At 36.3% G+C, this 24,972-nt stretch overlaps 1 protein-coding gene across 2 annotated transcripts in view; it reads right to left on the bottom strand.

Moving 5' to 3' along the window:
• Window positions 1–24,972, bottom strand: part of LARS2 (leucyl-tRNA synthetase 2, mitochondrial) — a 90,642-nt gene that overhangs the window by 30,731 nt on the left and 34,939 nt on the right. For both annotated transcript variants that reach the window (XR_011048550.1, XM_068405284.1), the window contains exons 8-14: window positions 18,230–18,337; window positions 16,531–16,690; window positions 13,113–13,217; window positions 10,186–10,301; window positions 8,945–9,228; window positions 5,550–5,648; window positions 3,028–3,165 (exon numbers count right to left, since the gene is read on the bottom strand). Coding sequence is in view for 1 of the 2 variants with exons in the window: in XM_068405284.1 (XP_068261385.1) it covers window positions 3,028–3,165; window positions 5,550–5,648; window positions 8,945–9,228; window positions 10,186–10,301; window positions 13,113–13,217; window positions 16,531–16,690; window positions 18,230–18,337 (1,010 nt within the window). In the remaining variant the exon portion in view is untranslated. The remainder of the gene's footprint in view (window positions 1–3,027; window positions 3,166–5,549; window positions 5,649–8,944; window positions 9,229–10,185; window positions 10,302–13,112; window positions 13,218–16,530; window positions 16,691–18,229; window positions 18,338–24,972) is intronic.

Below are 24,972 nucleotides of genomic sequence, written 5' to 3'. Positions count from 1 at the left end.
TAAAGCTGGAAGAGATGAGGAGGTTGCTGGCCCCAGCTGCCTACCTGGCCCCTCTCCCAGCGGTGGTCACAGCTGGGAGGGCTGACTGGCTCGTGAATTAATTGCAGAACTGATGCACTTTACAGATCAGATTGCTAAAACAAAATTACATCAATTTGGGCTTAATCTGTTGTCACATGTACTAATACCCAGAGGGTGCTATTTATTCTGCCTTGTCATTACTGAGGAAACGAGCAGCACTTCCCATCATCTCCAGTTCAATGCATTAAAAAAAAAATAAAAGATCATGCCCCATCTTCAGGGGATATTTAAAATGTATTGACAGCTTTACAATTTTAGATGCCTATAAACACTGCATCTTCTATGAAAGTATGTGTGATATCTGTAAATGAATGGCCTATAATATTTCTATTGTAGTGATGTACATCATACATGAAGACATTGCTTTGAAAATCTAAGCTATGAATTTTTAAACTTTTGTTTTCAACCTCATTACTATATTAATAGCCATTAGTACAGAATTGAAGACTACCAGGAAATATTTCAATGGATTTGAAAGGCAGTGGATAGGAGCCAAACAATGAAAATTTCCATGAAGAAAACCTATCAAAATGAAAAATTACTACAGATTAATACAAAAACAATAAAAATTTGTCGGGATACTAGGTAACACTTTAAATGACGGCAGCTCTCTAACTGAGATGTAGCAGAATTTTACTAATTTAATCAGTGAACAAGATCGGAGCTAGTAGAGAAAGACTGAAAATGCACAAGAGGGCAGTGTTTTTCAACATTTTAGAGTTTTCCCCTGGAGCTGTGGGCTTCGACACCATGACTTTAAGCTTCCTAACAATAAGCTTGTTGTTTCTAATCACCCTTTCCAGATCTCTCAGACCAGCCCTTGAGCAGTCCTAACACAAGACTGAGCAAAGTGGCTTCTAATCAATGCTAAAACATATTTAAGACACCTGGCAATATTTCAAAGGAGTTGAGATTTCCATATCAAAACAAAATCCTAATTTGACTTCATGGCTTAAAAGCACCTCATGCTTTAAGTGCATAAAGCTAAAGCAAGCAAACAATTTTGCACATGATGATGAATTTGTTACAGTCATCTTGCATTCCGAACATGCGTATAAGCAGTACGTACAACAGATCCTAGGGGCAATGCTGTAACGTATCTTCACATGTGCAACAGTTCCTGAAATTGTATATGGCCTCTAAGGAATTCTCCAGTCTTGCAAACTACTTCTACAGAAAGCAATTCTGATTTTCTCTGCTATTGTCACTAGACATAGTCAATGCTTCTTGAGCATTTTTTTAATTGAAGTTAAGAGGTTTCTTCTGCAATTTACCATATGTAGACCACTCTAGGCAGAGTGCTTTGGTGCTACTGCTCTGTCACAGCAGAGTATGAACAAAACACATTCCAAATTCATACAGCTACAGAATCACAGACTCTTAAAATAATGTAGGTTGGAAGGGACCTTTGGAGGTCATTCAGTCCAACCCCTTTCTCACAGCAGACCTAACTTCAGGTTGCTCAGGGCTCATCCAGCTAGTTTTGAAAATACCCAATGATGGAGATACCACAACCTCTCTAGTCAAACTGTTCCAGTCTGACCATCTTCACTGTCAAAATTGTTTTCCTTCAATCCAGCTGGACTTTGCTGCAAGCTGTGACTGTTACTCTTTTCCTTTCTCTGTACATCTCTGAAAAGTCTGGTTCTGTCTTCTCTATAATCCTCCTATAGTAGACTCCAATTAGACTCTCTCCTTAGCCTTCTCTTCTCCAGAGTGAACATGCTCAACTCCCTTAGCCTCTCCTTGTATGACACATGCTTCAGCCCCTGACCATCTTAGTGCCCCTCCACTGGACACTCCCCAGTTTGATAAAGTCCCACACACTGGGGGGCCTCAAAACTGGACACAGTATTCCAGATGTGACTCCTAAGTGATGAGCAGAGATAACCAAAGCTGGACATGCTTTTGCTAATGCAGCACAGTATACTCCCAGGCCTACTGCTGACTCACATCTAAATTGGTGTTCACCAAAACCCTACAGCTACTTAAGTTCTAGTTTTGTAGCAAAACCGCTGCATTCAAGAGAGATCAGTGCTATGTATACGCAGGTTCCTCTTTTACATCAAGTTTTTAGAGTGGATACTAGCAAAGAATGAATGCATATGAGTTGCCAGCTGAGAAATTACTGAGCAGTTGCTCCCATGGGATCAATCATTTTGACTCAATCTATTCAAACGTCTCTACTGATGGGAGAACTGGACAGAGCACGTGGCAGTATTTCACTGTTCTGACACTAGTATCCTCCCTGTTGAGGCATTCCTGTGATGGCATTTTAGGGTAAAAAAAAATGGGAGAATTTCAGTGGAAATGAGGACATCAAGCTGGGAACCCGAGAGGACAAAGAATAGAACATCAGATGACTCACCTCCCTGCGTCAAACTTTACCTCTAGCCAAAACAGAGGATAATGAATTAGGCTATAGCAGCATCAGCAACAAGAGTAGTTAAAAGTAATTATATGAAAGTCATTAAATAAAAAACAAACTGACAGCAGATACATATACTGCTTTTACTCATCAAGAACTGTTTTGTGCTGTTCAGCTCCAATACTGCAGTGAATTATAGTAGTGCCTTTTTTTTCTACATACGCATGGTTCCACTGAAATTAATGGTATTACTGTGCATGAAGTTACCTAATTTGAAATAATAGCACTACTCAGAATGCCTGAAGTTACTAGTTTATGCAAGCTTTTGCAGGCTGAAAATCTACAGCAACATCTTGTCACTTGCTCTGAGCCAGTTAATACTCATGTAATGAAAATGCTATGCATGTATGCATACAGAAAATGCAACTGACTGAAAAACCAACTAGTTAGCCAAGACTGACAAGCAGGAAAATTCAGACTTATTCAATGCAATGTTCTATCATTATAACAATGTCCACTAACACTCTTGCTGCTCAAATGAAATATGACAGATTTTTCTAGATATATACAAGGCTTACTTGTGTTTTGTCATCTTTAGGTCATGGCAAAAATGGCTGAAAAACCTCGCATAGAATAAGTGCATAACTGCATGCTCCTTTCCTCCGATGTACAAGTCCACAGGCATCCAATAGTCTGCTAAGTCATTATTAAAGGGCCTGAAAAAAACCACAATTATAGAAAAAAAATACAATAAGGAAAAGAAAGATCAGCTCTACTAAAGTAGCTCATTATACTTGACTAGACACCACTATTTACTGAGACCTATACATGTGTAATAAAACTTTTATTTTGATATCAGATATCTTTAATTTTTAAGAAGTGATAAGTTTATTAAATTAGAGACAAAATTTTAATTGCCTCTGAAAAGCAGATCCACAAAAACATCCAATCAGGGCAACGGTTGGACTCGATGATCCCAGAGGTCTCTTCCAACCTGGCTGATTCTGTGATTCTGTGATTATTTTCATATATTTCAGGGAAGCAACTAAGATTTCACGTACGTTACCCTAAGAAAGTGATGAAAATAGTTGCTTGCTCTTTAAATGATTTTTTCATAAATACGCTGTGGCTAGCCTTTAGATTTTTTAGTATTTATCAAGTTTTACATACAAATATATTACAGAGAAAGACAAAAAACATGCCCACTCAAAAACAGTTGATTTTTTTTTTTAATTGGAGGTTTGCATTGTTGCCATTAGGGGGCAATGAAGTAGTTTACTATAAGGTTGCAAAACATTTTGAAGAGTCAGATGGGTCATTGTACTCCAACTGAAGGATGCTCTATGAATTCACAGTAAATTTGTCAGAGCATATTACTATGTCATTGGAGGTCACCTGCATTGCTTCGTAGCATTGCTTACTGCTTCGTTAAATATTGTTATGTCTCCTGTAACGGGCTCCTGCCTTCAAAATACCATTTGTATGTATGTTCTTCTTTAGTATATGCTTTATGGCCCTGTTCTACAAAATTTACTTCTTCTGTCAGCTTGTTTGATTATTCCATCTGTAATTTTTCTAATAGCAACACTTCTTTCCTCACAGATGAGCTCAGAAGCAAATTGTGGATCTGGGATTCATCTCTTTAGTGGAACAAATCAAAACTAACATGTTCACAGTGTTCCAAAATCAACCAAGTAATTCTCCCAGATTCTAGACCTGTGAAATATGACCTGTGGAAAATAAAGGGTTTACGTATACCCAGCTTAGCTAAAAAACCCAAATAAATAAATCAAATGGAGGTAGTGATCTAGTGCACAAGTCCATAAAGATGTTATTTCAATATAAAACAGATTTAGCTACACTAAGCCATTACTTCGACAGCTGGATGTTACATCTGACTATTTAATCTTCAGCTTCTGGAAAAGTCCCTCTTGTCCATGCACAAAAGAATATTTTAAACTGTCACTGGAGAGGAAGCAGCCTGCATAACTTAATAATATTAATAATAAACTCACAGTGTCACTAGAAAATAATTAAAATTAATGTGAAAGAAAAGTGTTCACAGAAGATATTTCTTTAGTTTAACTAAACTGGTGCTGCCAATATAAAAAAAAAACCCCACACATAATTGGCCCAGCAATACTAAATCACTTGGTATGTATTATGTACCCAGACACTGCTCTGGACAACAAATAAATAAATCCCCAAACAGCCCTACACATCATATCAATACCTAAAAAATGCAACTCTTTATCTTCCTCAGACTACACAGTAGAGCTGTTCCACTAATTCCTCTTTGGAAAAAAACAGTGCTATCAGCAGCACTACTACAGGCAGACTATGAAGCAGAAAACCAGCTAAATAACTACATGTCTTCCCACACTCTCCATGCTGCGGCCACTAATAGACAGCACATGAAAAATCTCCTTTCATTAATATTGCATATAGTCGAAGAGCCGACACAGCAGGAGCTTGCTGCGATGCCACTTCATTTTAGGTCTGTGCATGAGGAAGTAGCAAGAGTTACCAGAATTCAGAAGGAGAGAAATGAGGGTGCTGTTCTCAGCAGCTGGATGTTACACCAGACTACTCCTCTTCTTACTGGTGGAAAAGCACTGTCTGTCCACACACTGAAATACTCAGTATATTGCCAGGAATCTACACTTCATGCAACTTACCACAGTCTCAGACAGAGCCGTGGTAGGCTGTCAGCCTCGATGGCATCCTCCACTAAGAACTATCTTCAGCTCCTCAGCTGAACATCTCCTCTGTGCCCTGCCCCATAATGCCCTTTCACACCAACTTCTGCCCCTTGCCTCGTAGCTCCTCTGCTTAGACAGTTGTGTCTACACATCCTGCTCTTGTAGATATTCTGGCACGGGAGCAACCAAATGCCACATTTTTAGAGCAATTCCTAGTCTACCCTGTGCTGCACTCAGGCCAGAGCATGGGCACAAAAATCAAGGCAGCCCAGGGGTTTATGCTGCCTTCTGCAAAGGTAGTTAGAAGACAGAAGCACCAGAGTGTCTGGCCTCTTCCTTCCCTTCTGTTCGGTGAAGTGGGCTGGCCCACCCGATGGCCCTGCGCCTGCAGCCCTCACCTGTCCCTGTTGTGAGGGTCCGTGTACCTCAGGTAGTACCAAGCAGAATCCACAAATGTATCCATGGTATCAACTTCCCGCCGTGCTGCTGCCTTACACCTGAGCAAGAGAGAAGGAAAATAAAGCTGGTTTTAGATAAGCTACAAGCTTGGAAAAAAACCCGACCGTGTATGTACGGAGTGGCCATGAAGACATTTAGATTGAAAACTGAATGGGTCTGGACAGTCTGTGGAGCGGTATGTTCAGAAGCAGCCCAACACAAGTAACAGGGCCCACTCTCCTTCCCTCTCCCTCCCCAAACCAAACAAAAAGCAAACCAAACAGAAGCCTGTACAGCTATAACAGCCAGCAACAGGGGAAGATGGCACCGCACTGGACAGCCCTCTCCATTGTATGTTCTTGGAATTTTTTAGAATTACCATTTTAAAAGAAACGAAGCAAGCCTTAAAGCACAGACAAGCGTACTTTGCCATAAAGTTAATGGGAACTCAATATATATCACACTCATTAGATACCAGCAGACAAATATAAACATTTATAACATTTATTTATAAACATTTATTTATAAACATTCAGGCAATGGAGCAGGTGGTTGTCTCTCTGATTGTCCGTACAAAAAGGTCTTTGCAGATTCCATTTATCATCTCTAGAAAAAATGAACTTAGTTTAATACCAGGTTTCACTGAGATGTAACAAATCTCTTCTAGACCTTGTAGCACAATTTTAATTTGCAATTACTCCAAATCAATTTTTGCTAGGAGTTATATTGGCAGTCCTGAGAAACAGTGTTAAAATAAATTTTAGAAGCTCAGGTTACTTTCTGCCAGTTTCTCCCTGAATATAAATTATTTGTTTGTAGGAGCCAATAATCACATTCAATAAACTTCTACTTGTTGTAAATGATCTCTCTTTAAAACTCTTAGTGTTAAAACAATGAGATTAGTCTAACATAAATAAAATATTGCAACCTGTGACGAACTTGCACATAAATACCACTGGCTATATGTAACAAATGTATGCAATTAATAAATGTATGTATATGTGTAATAAACATACGTAATAAATGGGCACTGGCTATGGCTATTTAATATCTTCCAACTGCATGTTTAGTCTGTGATCAGTCTTGATAACTGAGCTGCAACATGTACTTGCCTGTCTGCCCAATACTTCAGCTTGGCTTGCCGAGGCAAGTTTAGAAGAGTATCACCAATTAACATTTTCCTTCTCTCTGTCTCTGCCCCATGTCCTTCTCTACCAGCAAGTTTTTCTTTCAATGGGAATAATGTAGTAATAAAATTTTACTTCTAACTGCTTTTTAATATAGAATAAACATTTTATTAAATTGTATATATAAGCAGAGACTTGGCCAATGTAAAATAATATTGTATTCTATTGAAACAGAACGGCTTTTCAGTCAAAAGCAAGAATACTTCACATCATTGAACCGTAATTATATCTGCTTCATGACTCTGGTGTTGCCTGTACTCTACATGGACATGGCTCAGTAAGATACAGACAGCATGGGCATCTTTCAAAATTTATACAACAGGCACAATACTGTAATCTCATTAGATGATCTCCAGCCAACTAACACAATCACCTGGACTTGTATAACAATGAATAACTTGTCCATCTCCTCCCATTGATGATTGCTTACATTATTGTCACTCAAATACAGGCTTTTGTATCTTTCCATCTTGCTTTCCTTATTAATTCTAGATATTAAATGCACCTAATAAGAAAAACCCAATTACTGGAGAGGAGGACTAAAGGAAGGGATGATGTAATTTCTAAGAGCAAGGAAAACCGAGGAAGACAGCACACACAAAGGCAACAGCTCAAACGATTTGACACCGTAGCAGACATATGGATGAGCAATACTAAAGACAGCTGTCAAACAGCTAAGAATTAAGCAGCCAAACAAAGGTGAGAATTAAAAGAAAAACCCTTAATTTCAGCAAACTACCACATTTTAGGCTAAGAAACTAATCATGTATGCCTTTATTTCTGACTAAACAAAAGCCCTTGATTAACTTCTAAGTAGGGCAGCCACAATAACTATCCAGAAACCATAAGGATTTGGTATATATCAAAAGTACCTTGTTGCCTAGTAAACAACAAAATCATTTTTGAATTAAGGTCAGGAGGAAGCCAGGAGTGCAGACGGTGACTTTCAGTAACATCAGGAGAATTTTTAGTTGAAATGAGGAATTTTAGACCAAGGCATTTCTAGGGATTTTACTAAACCTGTGGATCTTGTTTAGTAAAGCTTCCCTGCAAGCATCACACTTTAAAATACACTAACTATATGTAATTTAAACAGGCATATCTGAGAAGAAATTTTCTATGCAGAAACATGGAAGTAAATGTGTGTTTTACATAAAATACATGTTATCAACAAAGGTCAAAATACATGTTCTCCGAGAACCACAGAACCGCTGTGCATAAGCTACCTAATTAGAAACAAAAACCACACCGATATTCTACCCCGCAAATATTAAAACACAATGAGATGTTATGAAACTGCTGCATGATCAATAGGAGCTCTAATGCCATTTATATGCCCGATTCCCCTGCCTGGCAGCCTTATAACGTACCTCCTATTTGGTCAGTCTGTTAGCAGCAGCATTGCATTGTGCTGCTGATGAAAAACTTTTCTGGGATAACTCATGTTCTACCAGTCCTTCTGCAGAACCTGTATGCAAACTCCAGTGTACAGAGTACCTAAGCAGCCCTCAAGATTAGACAACTGATTTTCATGACCTGTATCTCTCACTAATTAATTTAGGCTGTATTATTTCTTAAACAGCTGGACCACAAACAATGAAGATTACAACACTGACAAGATGCATATACTTACAATCTCCTTCAATCTGAATTACAAGCTGTGATCTCTGATACACAGTGAATGTGATTCTTCATGATAAATAATTATATAGCTGAGGAAACACTTTATTGTTGGACTATTGCTAAGAAAATGAACACGATGCTAGTTTCCTTAACAAAAGGAAATAATTCAATAATCATTATAAGCTTTATATGGACTCTGCTGATAAAAGATAATGAATTCTTGTAGTAAATGGAGAAATACTGTTAAGAAACAGAGGGCAGCGAGAGAATAATTCTCTTTTCCCTTTTCTTTTTCCTCCAACTTAAAACCAGTGAGCTTTGCTTCAGTTCTATGAAGAAATAGCAGTGGGTGTCTGTGTTGCAAAAAAGGAGTTTTACAGAGTACATAAGAAAAAAAACCCCTATGCTGGGTCAGACTAAACATCATTCTGGAGTAGTATCCTGGTTTAGAGTGGTCAGTTGTCAATACTTATGGGAAGAGCACAAGAAACAGGCAGGTACAAAGCGATCTCTCCCAGTCTGCAGTAAATGCAGCATTGGCTTACCTCGGACAGGAGCAGTTCACCCATTCTGGAGCAGTTTCTAAAGGTGAGGCTCCCTTTCCTGTGAAGGTGGTTACACTGGGCAATACCACAGGTAAGTCTTCATAAGGTACGGGGACAGTGCCACACGTCTGGCAGTGAATGACAGGAATAGGTGTTCCCCAGTACCGCTGTCGAGAGATTAGCCAGTCTCTTAATTTGTCACTCGTTAGGTCTCCACCTATTCCTTTATTTTTGGCCTGCTGGGTAATAGCTTTTAAAGCCTCCTGCCGAGTCATGCCTGTGATCTGATTAAAAAAAAAAAGCAGAAGAAGAAAGAAAAATGTGTGCATGCTGTCAGTGAAAATGCAAGAAGAGACAAAAAACTCAAAAATGCAACTTCTGACAGTTAAAGTTTATGAGCTTCATATTAATTTTCCCCTTCCCACTGCTTAACATCCTTCTATCCAAGAAACTATTCACATACCAATTACCTGATTCTTTTTAACCCTCTTAATCAAAGGGTAATGTTCTTGATGGCCTGAATAGAACAAGGCTGAGAAAGAGCCCTGTAGACCCCTTCAGCCTTTATTGGCAGATACTTGCTTTTACTGCTGATATTTTAATCAACTGCCGTATTCCGAAACTTCCAGAATATCACCAACACAAGGAAATGTGGATGGTGAAACAGCTTGCTTTCTCCTGCGTTCATTGCGGGTTTTTCTATTCTTGCTTTCAGATACATCTTAACCACTTAGACCCTACCTGTCATGTAACAGAATATGCCTTTGTAGCAGACACAGAGCTCATTTTTTAAAGAGCTATAATACCATATATATTTTATACTTAAATGTAAGATTTCTGTGTCACTTCAGGCAGATGCATTACCAGAAAGGCTTACACCATATTTCAATGAATATGTGGAAAAAGGACTAATATATTAATATTTAGCTTAAAAATGTATTGAGATGATGAAATAAGAATCGGCTTTTAACATAGGATCAATTATTGATTTTCCATTATAAAACTCAGACCAATACTGTAGCTTCACCTTCACAAAAGGAAAAAAAATCCTTGTTTTACTGCTACAGAAGAGCCAACATACTTCTTCATTAAATTATTCCTAGAAATTTGGTAGCATAAGCCTGGCTTAATGCTTAAAAAAAAAGCCTTTAAACATACAAATTATTTGGCACTCTTGAGAAAACAGATTTAGTTTGCATTGTTATTGTAAGTTGGAAAGAACTCCATACTTGTATACGCACCTCCCCAGAATTAATGACTTTCTCCAAACCATTTGGCAACGTTTCAGTGACTTCAGTGAATGAAATGCCCAGATTCTTAGCTACTGCAGCATCTTCTGCACTTGTACTAGGTATTCCTGGGGCGGTGGGGGGGAATCAAAAAAAAATTTAGTTCTGGGATTGACTAACATGGATATCAGTCATCAATTTGAGGACAAAATATTTTTTTCTATGACATTCTCTTTATAATGACTTATGTTTGCCCAAACGAGTTTAAAAATCTAAGAACAATAAGATGTTTTAATGTTCTTTAGGCAGTGGAATTCAAGCAGCAATAATTACAAACACATTTGCTCAGTTTCTCTGTAATCCAAGTATTAATCAATGTCCCACCGCAGAAAAGGCTGAAAATTAGATGGTTCAGAAAAAGCCTAAAAGTAAAGCTGCAAAATTTGGATAAATAATAAAATTTTCAATACAATTATCTAATTATAATACATTTAAATAATAGACATTTAAATTCTATTTGCTAATATGAGAAACAAATACTAAACAAACAGCCTAAATAGTCCTCTTGTTTCAATAGTAAATTTAATCTCTTTCTAATTTCATAGTTTATTAAAATGTACCATGACACAACAGTCTCTAACATTACTATCCCTTTAACTTATTATGAAAGACATGATTTGTTTATAATGTCAGGAAAACAATTCAAATAACATCAATTTTCTATTTGGAATATAACTACTGAGAGCACTTCCTACTGCTGTTCAAGTCAGTTACAGAAATCACAGTATTTAAGGCCCCTGATGCATCTTTCCCTTTACATATTATTTTGGTCAGTCATACATCTTGAATACAAGTTCCTCTTCTAAGCCACATAGACTTCTTTTTATTATAGCAATTTCCCAGCACTATAAAATGACACATTATCTTTAAATATTTCTTACTCATATTGATAGATGATGACATCTTCCCTCTGATTTTGCTGCATGTAACTTGAAAGATACTTTGTTCTACTTTGGAGGACTATCTTTCAGGGTGAGTTATGAAATTTGTTAACTTTATTGTCGCATGTATTCTGAAATAACATTGAGATACTAAGAGATTTATTATTTCCACAGGGAGATACACCCTTTTACATTTTTTTTTTCATTTCAGCAATAACTTATTTAATATTTTGAACAATCTTGCACAATTGCTGTCATCTTCAAAAGGCAAAGAAACTTATTTCAACAAGCCAATGCCAACATTAGGTTGTGAAAACCACAGATAAAAACTCTCAAAATATTGCTGAGCACGTTAGAATTATTAAAATACAAACTACTTCATTCAAAACCAGTATAACAATCGTCTTTGTTCAGGCAATGAAATGCTTGCTATACATTAACTCTGTCAATATACGGAAGTTTGGTAGCAGATAACTAAAGAAAACGAAGCCAAACTGTCCTGTGAGAGATAAATCCCTAACTAGCAAAATACGGAATCGCTATTTTATCTTTCCAGCGGATGTATGCTCTTGCCATTTCAAGGCCCTATTATAGAATAATGTATGTATCTTAATTTGTCAGAGAGCCCTGCAGCCTGCAACAGGTGGCTTCACAATATGCTCTACAAATGGAAAAAAAGCAGACCCCACTTTTTGGTCTTCTTTTGAAAATATGATGCTATTGAAGTGCATTTGCACAGCTCAACAGCTGGCATCCAGAACTTCCCAGGAAGAGCTGGGCTGTTTCCAACAGACATAAGGCCAAGGTATGTGCCAGTGAGCAAGCTGGAACCTTTTAATGAAAAATATGATTAGGTATCTCAATTATTTGGCTTCTCTTACATGAGCAGAGGTTCTAGCTCTCAAAAATAGGTTCATTCCTAAAGTGTAAGATGCAGGCATGTTGTAAGTAAGGTATACAGCCCAAGTGAATAATTTCTATCAGCCTTGTGAGGGTCATCCAAGACGTTTTTGCAGTGTCAGCTGGTTCATTCATATTCAGTCCAGTTGTTGTACAGGAACAGCCAACGTTGGCAGTGGTGTAGAGAAGAGTAGCTCCAGGGCAGGAAAGAAGTATCAACAACAGGGAGGCAACAAAAGGGACTTAAGGGATAAGGATATAGTGGAAAGGGGGAAGAAGAGATAAACAACTATGTCCTATTAGGACTGGCACAGAACATTGCCTACTCATTGCAGCTGAGATGAGACCACAGCAAAACACAACAGTAACAAAAAGCTCGGTGGGTGTTACTGATGGAAGATACACTTTGCAGATTAAAATTTTTAAAAGTTAGTACAATTTCTAATTTTACTTAGAAGGACAGTCACATCATCTAACCAAAAGTACTCAACTGCCTAAGCTGAGAGGCAAGGCTCCCTATGCAGGAAAAGAGTAAGACAAGCTGCTTCATAGGATGACTTTGAGAAGAGAAGCCCACTTCAGGCGATTCAGAGTATCCTCTAGCAATGCCCTTCCCCCTCCATTTATGGATGCTCAATCCTAAATTAGCTGCCTAAATTATGGGAACACTTCCTTTAGAGATAAGGGGTCCAAGACTACCTGAACAGAATTATTAGCTATTCTGATTTATTTTACTGATCTCAAGACAAATATTATCAGATAAAAGTGAAACTTTGAAGTTTCATACATTTACTGTCTGAAACATTTCTCTATAAGGATGCACATAACTTACATAAACGTAAGACAAAAAACAAGCTAAACGTTTAGTTGTTTGCAAAATGTTTATGTCAAACAATGGTACAGTTCTGTACACACAGAACTGTACACACAGCTACTTTTCCCTTCCTTCTTCATTAATGAAGAACATATAATGAAGAACAGGATTCCAAAGTCCACAAGAGAGCCACCGTGTTCAAAGATTGGCCGCAACAGTATCTGATGCTCCAACACAGCAACTGAAAACTATATTATTTCACTAACACATTAAACAACACATACCTATTTTAGTATCAAGAAAATTCTCAAAATTGTTTTTTGCAGAGATGACTACAGGAATCTCCTGATTGGTAAGCAAATTCACAGCTGTCACTGAAGTAAGCGAGTCTGAAAACAAATGTAATGATCACAGTAAGTAAAATAGAACAGAAAATACAATAAGAATATTACTTACTATTAAAACTCAAGTTTACCTTAAACATGCATGAAATTTAAATTAGAATTTTGTTTAAATAAGAAAGAAAATGAAAAGCCTAATCACATTTCTAAAAAGTTCAGATGTATTAAACTCTTCAGTAAGTCTGACTGATAAATTCTCATTATTAGAAATCAGACTTATAACAAACACCTGAACAAAAACAGAGTGAGATTTGGACTACAATAAAAAAAAAAAAAAACACCAAACAGTGAGTCTTTGACCACTATTTGTGTGCTGCAGAGTTGTATGAATTGGCTCTAGTAAGCCCTGAATTATACACTAGCAGACATTACAAAATTAAGGAAAAAAAAAATCTAGTTACTGAGAAGAAACTGAAGGGGAGCATATATACTACACTTATGATTTGCTTTCTTACAGAAGAACTACAAAGCATGAGAAATACTGACCAGTGTGAAAAAAGAAACCTAAATAACCAATTGATTTCCAAACAGAATATTCATATTTGTATTACAGATGAGGAACCTAATGTCCACAGGGAAGGGGAGAGAGGAGAGAATCAAGGGTGATAAACTGAAATTGATTTACAATGTGTAGCTTTGGTTGCTGCGTAAGAAGAAAATCAAACCTGAATACTCCAAGTTTTGAGGATTCAAACCCCACATCTCAATTTGGACCTGTTTCTAGCTTTTTCAGTGCCTTTAAGTTGATGATAATTAAAATAATTAAATAATTATCATAATTAAAATACAGACTGCTAAAAGCTTCTTTTCACCTGTCGTCATAGCTAAGCTGAGGAACGTCTCAGTCTTGTATTGCTACACATAAAATCTGCTTGAAATAAAATAACAGCGTTTTAGAGAATAGGACTACTATAATCTCATCAGTCTTGTTAACACAACAAACATAGTTCTTTATTTCTGATTACTACGTTTTCAAATTTCAGGTCTCTGAGATACTCATATTCTAGATAAAATTTCTCACGTTCAAACCACTGCACATAGCTTTCCTCTTCTGTTTAAAAAATGTACAAAGGGAATCATTTCACTCTTTAAAAGCAACTAAGCAAAAAGCCTCATCAACAGGATGTTGAGTGGGTAGGACAGTCTGCTTTTAAAAATAACTGCTCTCTTCCACCCAGCAGTAATTTCGATTTTATGCTAGAACCCAAAATAATAACTCAACTCCAGTTTACGAAGGCACACTTTTCTTTTGCTCATTTGCTCACATCATTATTATAATAGCCGTAAAGATGCTATTACAGTTACGAATGTAAAAGAATGTATGCATAGTATTATAATGAGATAATGAACAATGTAAGGATCAAATCTTTATCTCAGATACCTCACACTGACAAAACTAGAAGACTTACCAGATTCTAAATCAACATAAATTTTGCTCAGCTAAAAAAAAAGAATGTTTGAAAACCGGTTGCTCACCTCTATTTAAATAATAATAGCCTATTATTATTTAAATAATACAGAGATGTACTCCAAGAGTAAAGGTATTAGAACTTTAAGTTACTTTGCCATACATCTTATTTTCCCTCTCCCAGAAAAAATAAAAACATACTCTCCTAATTATTTAAATGAGAACACAGTGAAGAAAGGGGGTTACAAGACTATCTCTGCTGAAAAGAAAACAATTAAAATTTTAATGTTACTGGTGAATGTTTTAAAAAAAATTGCTTAATGTGAAAATATGGTCTATCCAAGGCCATCAAAAATTTCTTTTTACTTAAATGCCATTGCTGGCCCTTCATGTGTACCCACAGCTGAAATGCAAATCAGAAAGTCTATGTAGAAATTCTTGTCCTTTATGTTCTCTTCTTTGGAAAATGCCAGTCTGTGCCTTTAAAATGCTCAAGAAATAGTAAGAAATATAAGCCAATTTCAACTGAAGAATGCATATAAGTATATTTATGAGTAGCAGGAGTACAACAACAATAGAGTTACAATTCTGGAACTGTGTCCACTTTAAAGCCTCTTTTTCAAGGTCTTATGGCTGTCATCATATAGATGAAAGTTTCTTAATTTAGCTTAACCAAAAGGTGAAGTTTATAGTTAACAGACACAAAAAAAGCCTTTCAAGTACTTTCACATTAAAAAAATATAAAAAAATACATTGTAGTCCTTATTAAAAACAAGTGTTGCACCTGTGTAGTTTAGCTTAAAGCACAAGATCCAACAAAGATACAGGCATGTACATGGATATGTGTTTCTGGTTTTAGTGCTTTGATTTGGCTGAATTGTAAGAACTGCAAATTTCTTTCTTCATTAATAAAAATTCTCCAAGCTTTGCTGAGCTCTGAGACAAGGGCTCTACGTACTCAACACAATCAGACTCCATTTTTTTCCTGCTAGCAAATGAACTTTATTAAGAAAATAGAAATGAAGCACTCAAAAATAAAGCAGGTTCTGCTCAACCATCACAATTTCCCACAAGATTCCTGCTTCATTGTTGTTGACATCAGACATTATATAGACAATGAAGCCACATGTTTACCAGAAAGGAAAAAGTAAATATTGAACACCAGCCTGAAGTGGAAACAAAAAATATTCAGTATACTTTGTATTTACTCCTACAATTTTCAGGTTTTCCAAACAACAAAAAAACAGTAGGCCAGGGATGCTAAATAATGGTAGAATTGATGGTAGGAACCTTCAGGAAACCAATCAACACCAATTAAAGAATTACCTCTTATTTGTATCCTCTGTACAAGTCAAGACCTGCCATAGGGTTACTCTGAATTTACTCTATTAGAATCTTGTATTAACTGAGGATCTGCACAGCGGAGTATTGTTTTGCTATCTATCAATGATCCACTTTGCTATGTATTAATGATCTCTTGCCCTCCTTATATTCCCTATGACAGGAAGAGATCATCGCTGGTGCAAGAGTTGGTTCTGCTGTCTTTGTGCTAACAAGAAATTACCATATAGCCACGAGATTTTCTAATGGGCTGACATAGTCAGAGTTGGACTATTCAATCCTGGTACATGAGGAAACAAGAATCTGTTCCATTGCTTTTATGTACTATGAAGTTTTACACCCATTATAAAAGGAAGAATTCTAATGTATCTGCTGCTACTGTATCTGAAGCCAGGGCAGGCTGATGTGATACTGTTTGACAGGCACAAAGAATCAGAAGACCTGTTCCCTCTCAACAGGAACAGCACATGCTCAGCTTGACACATTCTCTGAAGATCATTCTCTAAAATTGTTACTCTTCTACAACAAAATGCAGTATGAGAAAAATATCACCTTTCCCCGGGATGAACTCCCTCCGAAAGACTTCCTTGAGACTGCTATTCCCATGCAGCAGTCTGTGAGTCGGTAAGATATATAAATGGGAAGCTCCATAAATGGCTTCAGGTGTATAGGTGTAAGCTGCTAGCTTCTCTTCTGTTACTTTACCATTAACCTGAAAAAGAGCAAAAAACAACCCTGATGAATTTATTTTTTTCTCCATTGGAAGTGTAGTGGTTTTAGATCTCCCTTCCTTTTTATGCAACCAACAAATATACATCACCCTGTAGAAATATCCAATTCTGAATATCAAAGCCAGATGCATTCCCACTATAGGGAGTTTCCAGAATCAAATCTTGACAAAATTTACTTCCAAGACCTTGAGAAAGTTGCTTTACAATCTTGCCTCAGTTTATCCAAATATATATAAAAATATTTATATTCTAAAAACATATTTAATATTACATTGTGCTACTGAGCTAGATTCTATCCCTGGCCAAGTAACCTGGAATCCTTCTATTCCCTTTTAATATGCATGCCCTGTTTCCAAGAAACAGAAATGAGATGCTACCTCTGAAATCTAAAGAGAATTTAAGATGTTCTCAGCTATCAGGTTTTCCCCACACTTCTCTGATGAAGTCAATACTGCAACTTACGTACAGGAATAAAATCATAAAAGGTGGCACAACATTAAAAGAACTGGACATAAAAAAAGAGTAATAAACCCAGAAGACTGCTTAAGAATTATCACCCAGAACTATCAACAGGCTTTATATTTTAGGTCAATTAACTGTGGAGCGTACAGGGGTCTTAGAAGGAGATTTTTCTACAACAGGTATTGATATACATTTTCAGAAACAATCGACAAAAACAACTTAAAAACACCTTAAATGCACCTTCCAGCAGTGTGCAATTCAGAGGTATGGAGAAAGTTTAAGCTGTCTCAATTTGAGGTTCCCAAAAATTCAGTATTTTAAAATAAGAAGTCACTTTTAAAATGTTAGACCAGAGTAAATGAGCACAATAAAGCTTTGAAGCCCAAGGGCTGAAATCCATCAGGGTCTCTGAAAATCTCTTCTGTCATTATCATATTCAAAAAGCCTTTTGCATCTCTTCAGAAGGACTTCAGATTTTACCATTTTTCTCTAGATAATTATAATTCTCTTAAGATTTCTTTTTCTTTCCTCACCTTTCTTTCTATCCAGACTTCTCTGTAGCTCCATCACTACCTAACTGTCTGGTTTTCGTTATTTTAATTACTGTACGTAATAAATGAAATAATGGACAAACATCAATGAAGTGGCTTGCCTGAGGTCAGCTTGGGTCTGACAGAGAAGGTGCTGTGCAGAGCAGAGCTGAAGCCCAGCTAGCTGCCAGCTCACTTGTGCAGTGCCACTTGGAACTGCTCCCCTAAACGTCCTGGCTTTCAGGAACGCTTATTAGCTGGCGTTTATTTTGGCACAAACACACACAGCCAATTTGCATCCAATGTTGCACTTGAACACATAAACCCTTTCCTAAGGAGGACAGCAGGGAGTATCTCTTCAACCCACAAATGGTGTTCTTCAGAATCTGTGCTGGTCTGGGAATGAACACTTAATAATCTCTTTTAGTAGGTTTGAAGCTTTTTAGATCTGAATATCCATTCCCATCATGCATTTCAGGGGTTGTGGTTAGCCCAACCAAGATAGTAGCATTGAAATTTCTGACTTACCTTTAGCAAGAAGTCAAGAGAGCATCCAACACAGTCACCTATCCAATTTGCTTGCATTTCTTTTATACCATACCACTCAGGGAGATCAGACAAAGCATCAAACATAGCCTGATGCAATAAAAGAAAGAATTAGAACATTCAGCTTTTGTAAGCATAAAAATTAAGACTATGGGGTTAATTATAACTAACAGCAAAATGATAAGGTGCTGGTAAAAACACAGGAAGAGGTGTTTTTATACTGCTGCTGCCCCAAATTCATCTCTTTGAGAACAGAATTAACATGGCACAAGCCAGACGTATGACATCTCCAACAGAGATCTTATTGTTATTAAAAGAGGCCATCCTTCTGAATGGACTAAACCTTAAACACAGAACAAAACCCTTAAACAAAAACAAACACAGAAAACATTCCCAATGGGTGTAAATTGTGGGAAGTGTAAGTGACCTAACGAGCTGAACAAGACCACTGACACATAAGAGATGTGCTTGCAGGTATGAAGCCTCCAGACAACAGCCTGGAGATGGCAGTCAGTTTGTTTTTAATAAATCTATAAAAAAGTAAAAGAGAAGACATACAAAGGGATGGATAACTCAAAACTCATCTCATTTTTCACTTTGTAACACTTCACATTTGTGTTATGAATACTCCATGACTGTCCAAAGTCTTTACTTTGGCAAAAGTACAGCCAGAGGCATGAGTCACTCAGACAGATGGTGGATATGCTGAACAATTACAGTTAAAATTTAAGAATAAGGCAACATGTTGAATAATTTTTACTTCAGCTGTGACTCCCAACATCAAATGTGCAAACTCTTTATTATCTCATTAATTGCTAACAACCTGCAAGGATGGACAGTAGCTATTACATGCTGCTCAAATTAAATAGTGGGTAGTTAGATAATTAGTGAATACACAACTCGTTCTTTTTCAACTGTTGTGTTTTAACTACATTCTTAAATATTTTCAGAGTGAGATGCATAAAAAAATATTATAAGGATTACCTTCTAGTTACTGCCCTGTTGTATATCTATCATTCAAAATACAACAAAGGGCATGTCCTTCATAAATCATAATATTACACTGCCATGTGGCATTATTATTGCTTGCTGCATCCTTAAGAATCAAATTAATTTTCTTATGATTTATAAGTAAAAGAATGGTAAGGGTTTGGAAGGTTTTTAATCATACTGTAACTTTAATCAGTTGTAGCTCACAATTGCAAGTATAGTGTATCACAGAGAATTGCAAATTCTCATTATTCTCATTAATTTTAGTGTTCCAGAAACTACTGAGCTTTATCTGCCATGAATAATCCATGTACATATATACCTACTGAAGACTAGTGAATAACTGGAGATATATATAGATATAGAGATATATATGCACACAATACTTGGATACATTTTTTGTACGGATGTTATGCATTTTAGAAAGAATGAAATTGTGCCAATACACACAGAACTGGCTGGACACATTAGCAGATTTTTATAAATTCTCCTGCCTAGTTATCCATCCTAATCTACATTACATTTTGCTGGCAGAAGCAGCTAAATGTGCATGTGCTCTACTGAAACTGTACAGTCTGTAATTGCTTGCCAGCAAAACTTTCTAGATGTTTTTTCACTGCAGGATTAATACATCAAGATCCTTAATATCAGTGTGATAATGATTTTAACTCTAGTTAATTGGCCTTACTAGGCACTATAGGCTACATTTTGACTTAGCCCAATTCTTCTCTTGATAATGCAATTGCTTCATGCTGCTAAATACAGAAAGAGCCAACTTAGCTTCCCCTGAACGAAGAGAAAACTTATTCTGCATGATGACACAGCCTAGCAGAGTTTGCAAACACAAACCCTTCACAGGTTAATATACACATGAACAGCAGTATAACGTGATAAAAAAAGAACCCAACCAAAAAAACCTTAAAAAATTCTCAATACGGAATTATGATTCTCCGTTCTTTGTACTCAACACACTACTTTGGTTTCTTGTCAAGGCTATGAATGGCAGGTGAAGCAGAAAATGAACAATATGTAAAACACAAACACTTTACATAGTGTTACAGAGGCAAAAAATATACAGTATGTATACTGCTAGCATGTCAATAAGTGTTTCTGGATGGTAAATTAACCTAGGATACTCACTAAAACGAAAGTAGAAAAGCATATTAATTCTTACACACATTAATGCATTGTACATTCAAAATTCATCCATGCAAATTAGGAATTTTTAAAAAACTGTTTAAGGGAAACCCTTTTAAAAAACTTTTCATTTTCAAATCCAATTGCACTACAACCTGCAAAAACATAAATATAAATATATGTTAAAACTTCTATTAATTTTAAAATGTTATATGTAGCCTGTTTGGGTATACGAAAACTCCTGAAGCTGACTAAGGCTAGCATAGAAATTTCTGAATATTATAAGCTAGTGTTTGAAATGTTAAATATTAACTCCATGAATTCTGCTTCCACATTCTTTTTTAAAATCACTGCCAAGTTTGGTAAAACGTATTATGAATCATTAAAGTAGTCCCATGAATTCTGCTCCAATTATTATTTTGCAATTACTAATATGATTCCTTAAACAAAAATTCTGACCCTTAAGGGCATGTACATAACTCCTAGTCATCTGTGCCACCAGTTCATTAACTATGTAACACAGAAAAGAATCAACAGGAAGATTCCCAGCACACAGGCATACAAACAAAAGTAAAACCTGTTGGATTCTGCAAGGGTCAAAGAACAACAGCAGCATTACAATCCAATAAGCAGAGAGTAATAAACTTTAAAAAATTCCATTTTCAAATTTCTGATGATGACTTAATAGTGAGAAACTTGAAAACATTACGTAGCAGTCTTTCTGCTTTCATTTTTTCATGGCTCAGGAAGAGATGACACAACTTAAAATGCAAACGTCTAATTATGGGAGAAATGACTCCCATCTTAATTAAACACAAGTCAAGGTAAAGCATTTTGGCAGTCTTTCAGATCTAAAGATAGACAGACTCAGGAAAAAGCTGAAGAAATCAAAGCCACATGCAGGGATGAGAAAGACTTCAAGGGTCTTACACCTTTAGGAAAGTTTGACTTAAGTGCTGGAGAAGCTGAAGATTCAGGATAAACTAATGTTTCACAGGACTGCTTTACTCTTTCAGAACACCTGCAAAATTCTGGCATAGCTAGAAGATTAAAGTCAGCCAGTTCAGATGATCCTCTGATCAAGATGATCAAGATGAGTTTGCTGAAAATTCATCACACACAACAATGACCAAGTCAGAAACTGGAAGTAAAGCATCTCAAAGTGGAAAACCGATCTCACATATCCAGCTGTTTAGTCTGTTGAAGATTCACCAAGAAACAGAACTTCAGTTTAGCAATCTTCAGACAGAAAAAAGTACATAAAATCAAAGAACAGAAGTGCTTTATAATTTCCCAAGAGTATCTCAACTCCAAAAGTCCCCCTTCCTGCTTGCAGTTCAAAGAGGGAAGATTCTATTGAGCCCCTAAAAATTCAGCCTCTGACTTCAGGAACTAAAATTTTTAGTAGGATCAATCCCTGCCACTAATTTCACACTTAGTGAGAGAATTTCAACTCCTCCATGACAGTAAATGAAATGCCATGAAAAATCTAAATATAAGCTATAAAGCCAATTGTTTACTCTTTTTTCCATGAAGACACTTTAATGAAGTTTCACAAATTTGCAACATAACAACAAGACTAAAATAAAAAGGTCAGCAAAAGGTTTCAAAGGTTTCAAAAGCATTCAATTCATTAGCAAAATCAAATTGTCTTATTTGCTTTATTTCTTTGACTCCTCCTCAGAAGCATTCAAGATCTGTTTGCATTAAAATTAAATTCTTCACATTATTTGATCATGCTCCCAAAAGAGTAACCAAATATAAACTAGAGATTACACAAAATCATTTAATACAACTTAATATATTTACTAAAGTACAGGAAATTAAAGTTAGGCTGCCCACTGTTTTATTTTGCACTCTATTGCACAGTTCCAACTGTGATTATGCAGTACAGCTTCTTCTGGTATTTAATCTCTTCCTGTTTTGTTTTTTTGTTTGGTTTGGCTTTTTTTACCTTCAGTAGTTTCTGCTTGTACTATCATAGGTCACTCTTGACTCTTATTTTCCATGTGTAGAGTACACTGAAAACATACATTAAAAAGGAGCAACACCACAGATACTGTGTGTGTTTAAAACTCTCTCTTGTAAATGTCTGAACTGTCAGAGGTTTTTTCCCTTTCTTTATCATATAAATTTATGGCCAAACACCTATGGTTTGACTATGTAGAACTGAGGCAAAGAAATGATTCCTCAAAAGCAAGAAGTAAAGCCAGCATTCTCCAGATTTGCTCTCCAGAGTTGTTCTCGTTGCAGCAATTACCAAAGAGAAGATACTCCCTTTCCAATATAATGAAGTGTATCTTTGGGATAAATGAGTAATTGATTCCATAGATACAAAAGCTCTTTAAAACATATGTTATAATTTTTAGTAGTACTGAGCATTCACTGTTTTGACTAACCTTACACGAACAGGAACTTAAATTTATATTGCTGCAGCATCAAATGAGATGCTCTGTTTAAATTAAGGTGAAAAGACCAGCCTGGTCTGGATATCCACAAACAATTTTCTGTCTCACCAAGCTGACAAAAGAGGTGTCATTTTCTTATTAATGAAGTGCTAAGCAAGCTGTGGAGACAGTGCTCTTGGTCCCTGTCCAGGAGAGAGCTCTCAGCCTGACTCGAGAGGAAGAGTTTCAAAGCAAAGTTTATCAGGCCCATTCTGTTGGAAGACGACAACTATGAGCTAGACCCTAAGTGTGGGAAGTGAAAAAATAACATATAGAGCATGAAAAACTAAAGAGCCAGCATTTCCGTCCTCCTCAATGATGAGGCATTACCTCATGCTATGAAATCCTAAGTACTGTCAAGGCTCTTAACATCCTAAAATGCAGTACTTCAGTTTCATTACATTTTATTACCGTTCTGCTTAATATCTCAGAAATAAAATAGAAAATAAAAAGTCAGGCAAAACACGATTACATAAACCAATTCCAATTCTATTCAGACCAGACAAAGGGGCTGTCAGATGCAGCGCAAACCCAGAGATAAGCTGGAGAAGAACTGGTAGATCTTTTGTTGTTTTCCCTTCACAGAGTTAGCACCACGCTAAACATTTACGTTCCCGCACTTCACAGAATGCGAGAAGGATTTGTCTCTACATGTCTGTACGAAAAAAAAAACAAAACAAAAAAAACAGAGAGTACTACTTATCTGTATGGCAATGTAAATTAGAGTGCCAGAATTTTGTAGGTCCTGCCACTTTCCCCAGTATTTAAATTAAATATACATATACTATCTTATTGCTGTGCAAAAAAGGGAGATGATTTAAGGCAAAACTTGAAGTTTCAAAGTTGCTTCTATTTTATTTTGTTCAAAAAAAGATTATTTTCTGGCTATTTGGCTAAATATGAAAATATGAAAAAATATTGTATAAAATTAATTTAGGAAGAACAGGGACTATGCAAAGACTAGCCCTACAGATTCTTATTTGAAGACTCAGTCGACTGTGCATAAAAAACCATAATAGCAATTTACAGGTACGCATAGAAGTACTAACATTTACAGATAGATTTTTCCAATGAATCTGCCTACAGATTTAGCTGGGTAACCATAGCAACTAAATGTTTTAGCTTAAACATCTTAAATGCACAGACAACAATTTGAATAATAATGCCATCAGTTAAGGCATTATACTTTTATCAAAGAAATCTGTCAAAAGAAAAATGACAATTAAAATGTTCTTTAAAAATCCATAAAAGCTGCTAGACCATTTCATATGTACTTCACAGTTTAAAAAATGGGTCATGATTACTTTACTACTTTACATAATCAAAATGCTTTCTGCCAAGCTTTTAAAGTATGGTCAATATTTTTGCCCTTTGAAAAAAATTCATTGCCAATGGTAAACTACCACGTGAGCAAACACTGTTTTGTTTGTTTGCATTTTTTTCTTTCAAGAAAGGACTACGAGCTGGTGCAGTAACAATAAAGAAATCAAAGCAAATCCACAGAAGATGATTCCGCTGGACACAACAGAAATCTAAAGAACAGTATGTGTAGGAATGAAACACAGACTCCTGTAACACACGAGATGGCTTCACAGCCCATTACTGATCTTGTAACTCCCTGTTGCTATTTGACTAGCAATTTAAGCATTGCAGATGAAGATTACCCTTACTAGTATTTATTTTTATTAAGGTTGTGAGATACAGCAGAAAACAAAATGATAAATGGGTGAAAGAGAGGAACACAGATGACTAGAAAGATCATCAATATGCAGTATAAATAGGCTGAATAGTTACAACAAAATAATTTGTGGATGCTCCAAGTAGAAAATAAGTTGTATGCATACATATTCAGCCATTATTGCTAGCTGGTAACTTGCATGAAGAACTAAGGGGTAGCAGAGTCATTAAATGTATTTTAAATGGAACCTTGTCTATGAAACATGGTTTTGAAATACTTACATTTTCCTCTAAGCTACATAGGAAAGGAGTTACTTACCAGATATAAAGCTTTTTTCCAACATGCTTTCCCACTATGTCAGCTTAAAGAAAACTCAGGGATAACTTCTGGAAGGAATAGGGAACAGATTTGCAGAGAGCCTTGTTGCAGAAAAAGGGCAAGGAAGGTGGAGCTTTCTGACATTTGGTCTTGAA

The sequence above is a fragment of the Nyctibius grandis genome, chromosome 7 (assembly GCF_013368605.1).
Source record: "Nyctibius grandis isolate bNycGra1 chromosome 7, bNycGra1.pri, whole genome shotgun sequence".
Taxonomy (NCBI): Eukaryota; Metazoa; Chordata; class Aves; order Nyctibiiformes; family Nyctibiidae; genus Nyctibius; species Nyctibius grandis.
Note: the sequence above shows the minus strand (reverse complement) of the source record. Positions and strands in the feature narration are given on the sequence as shown.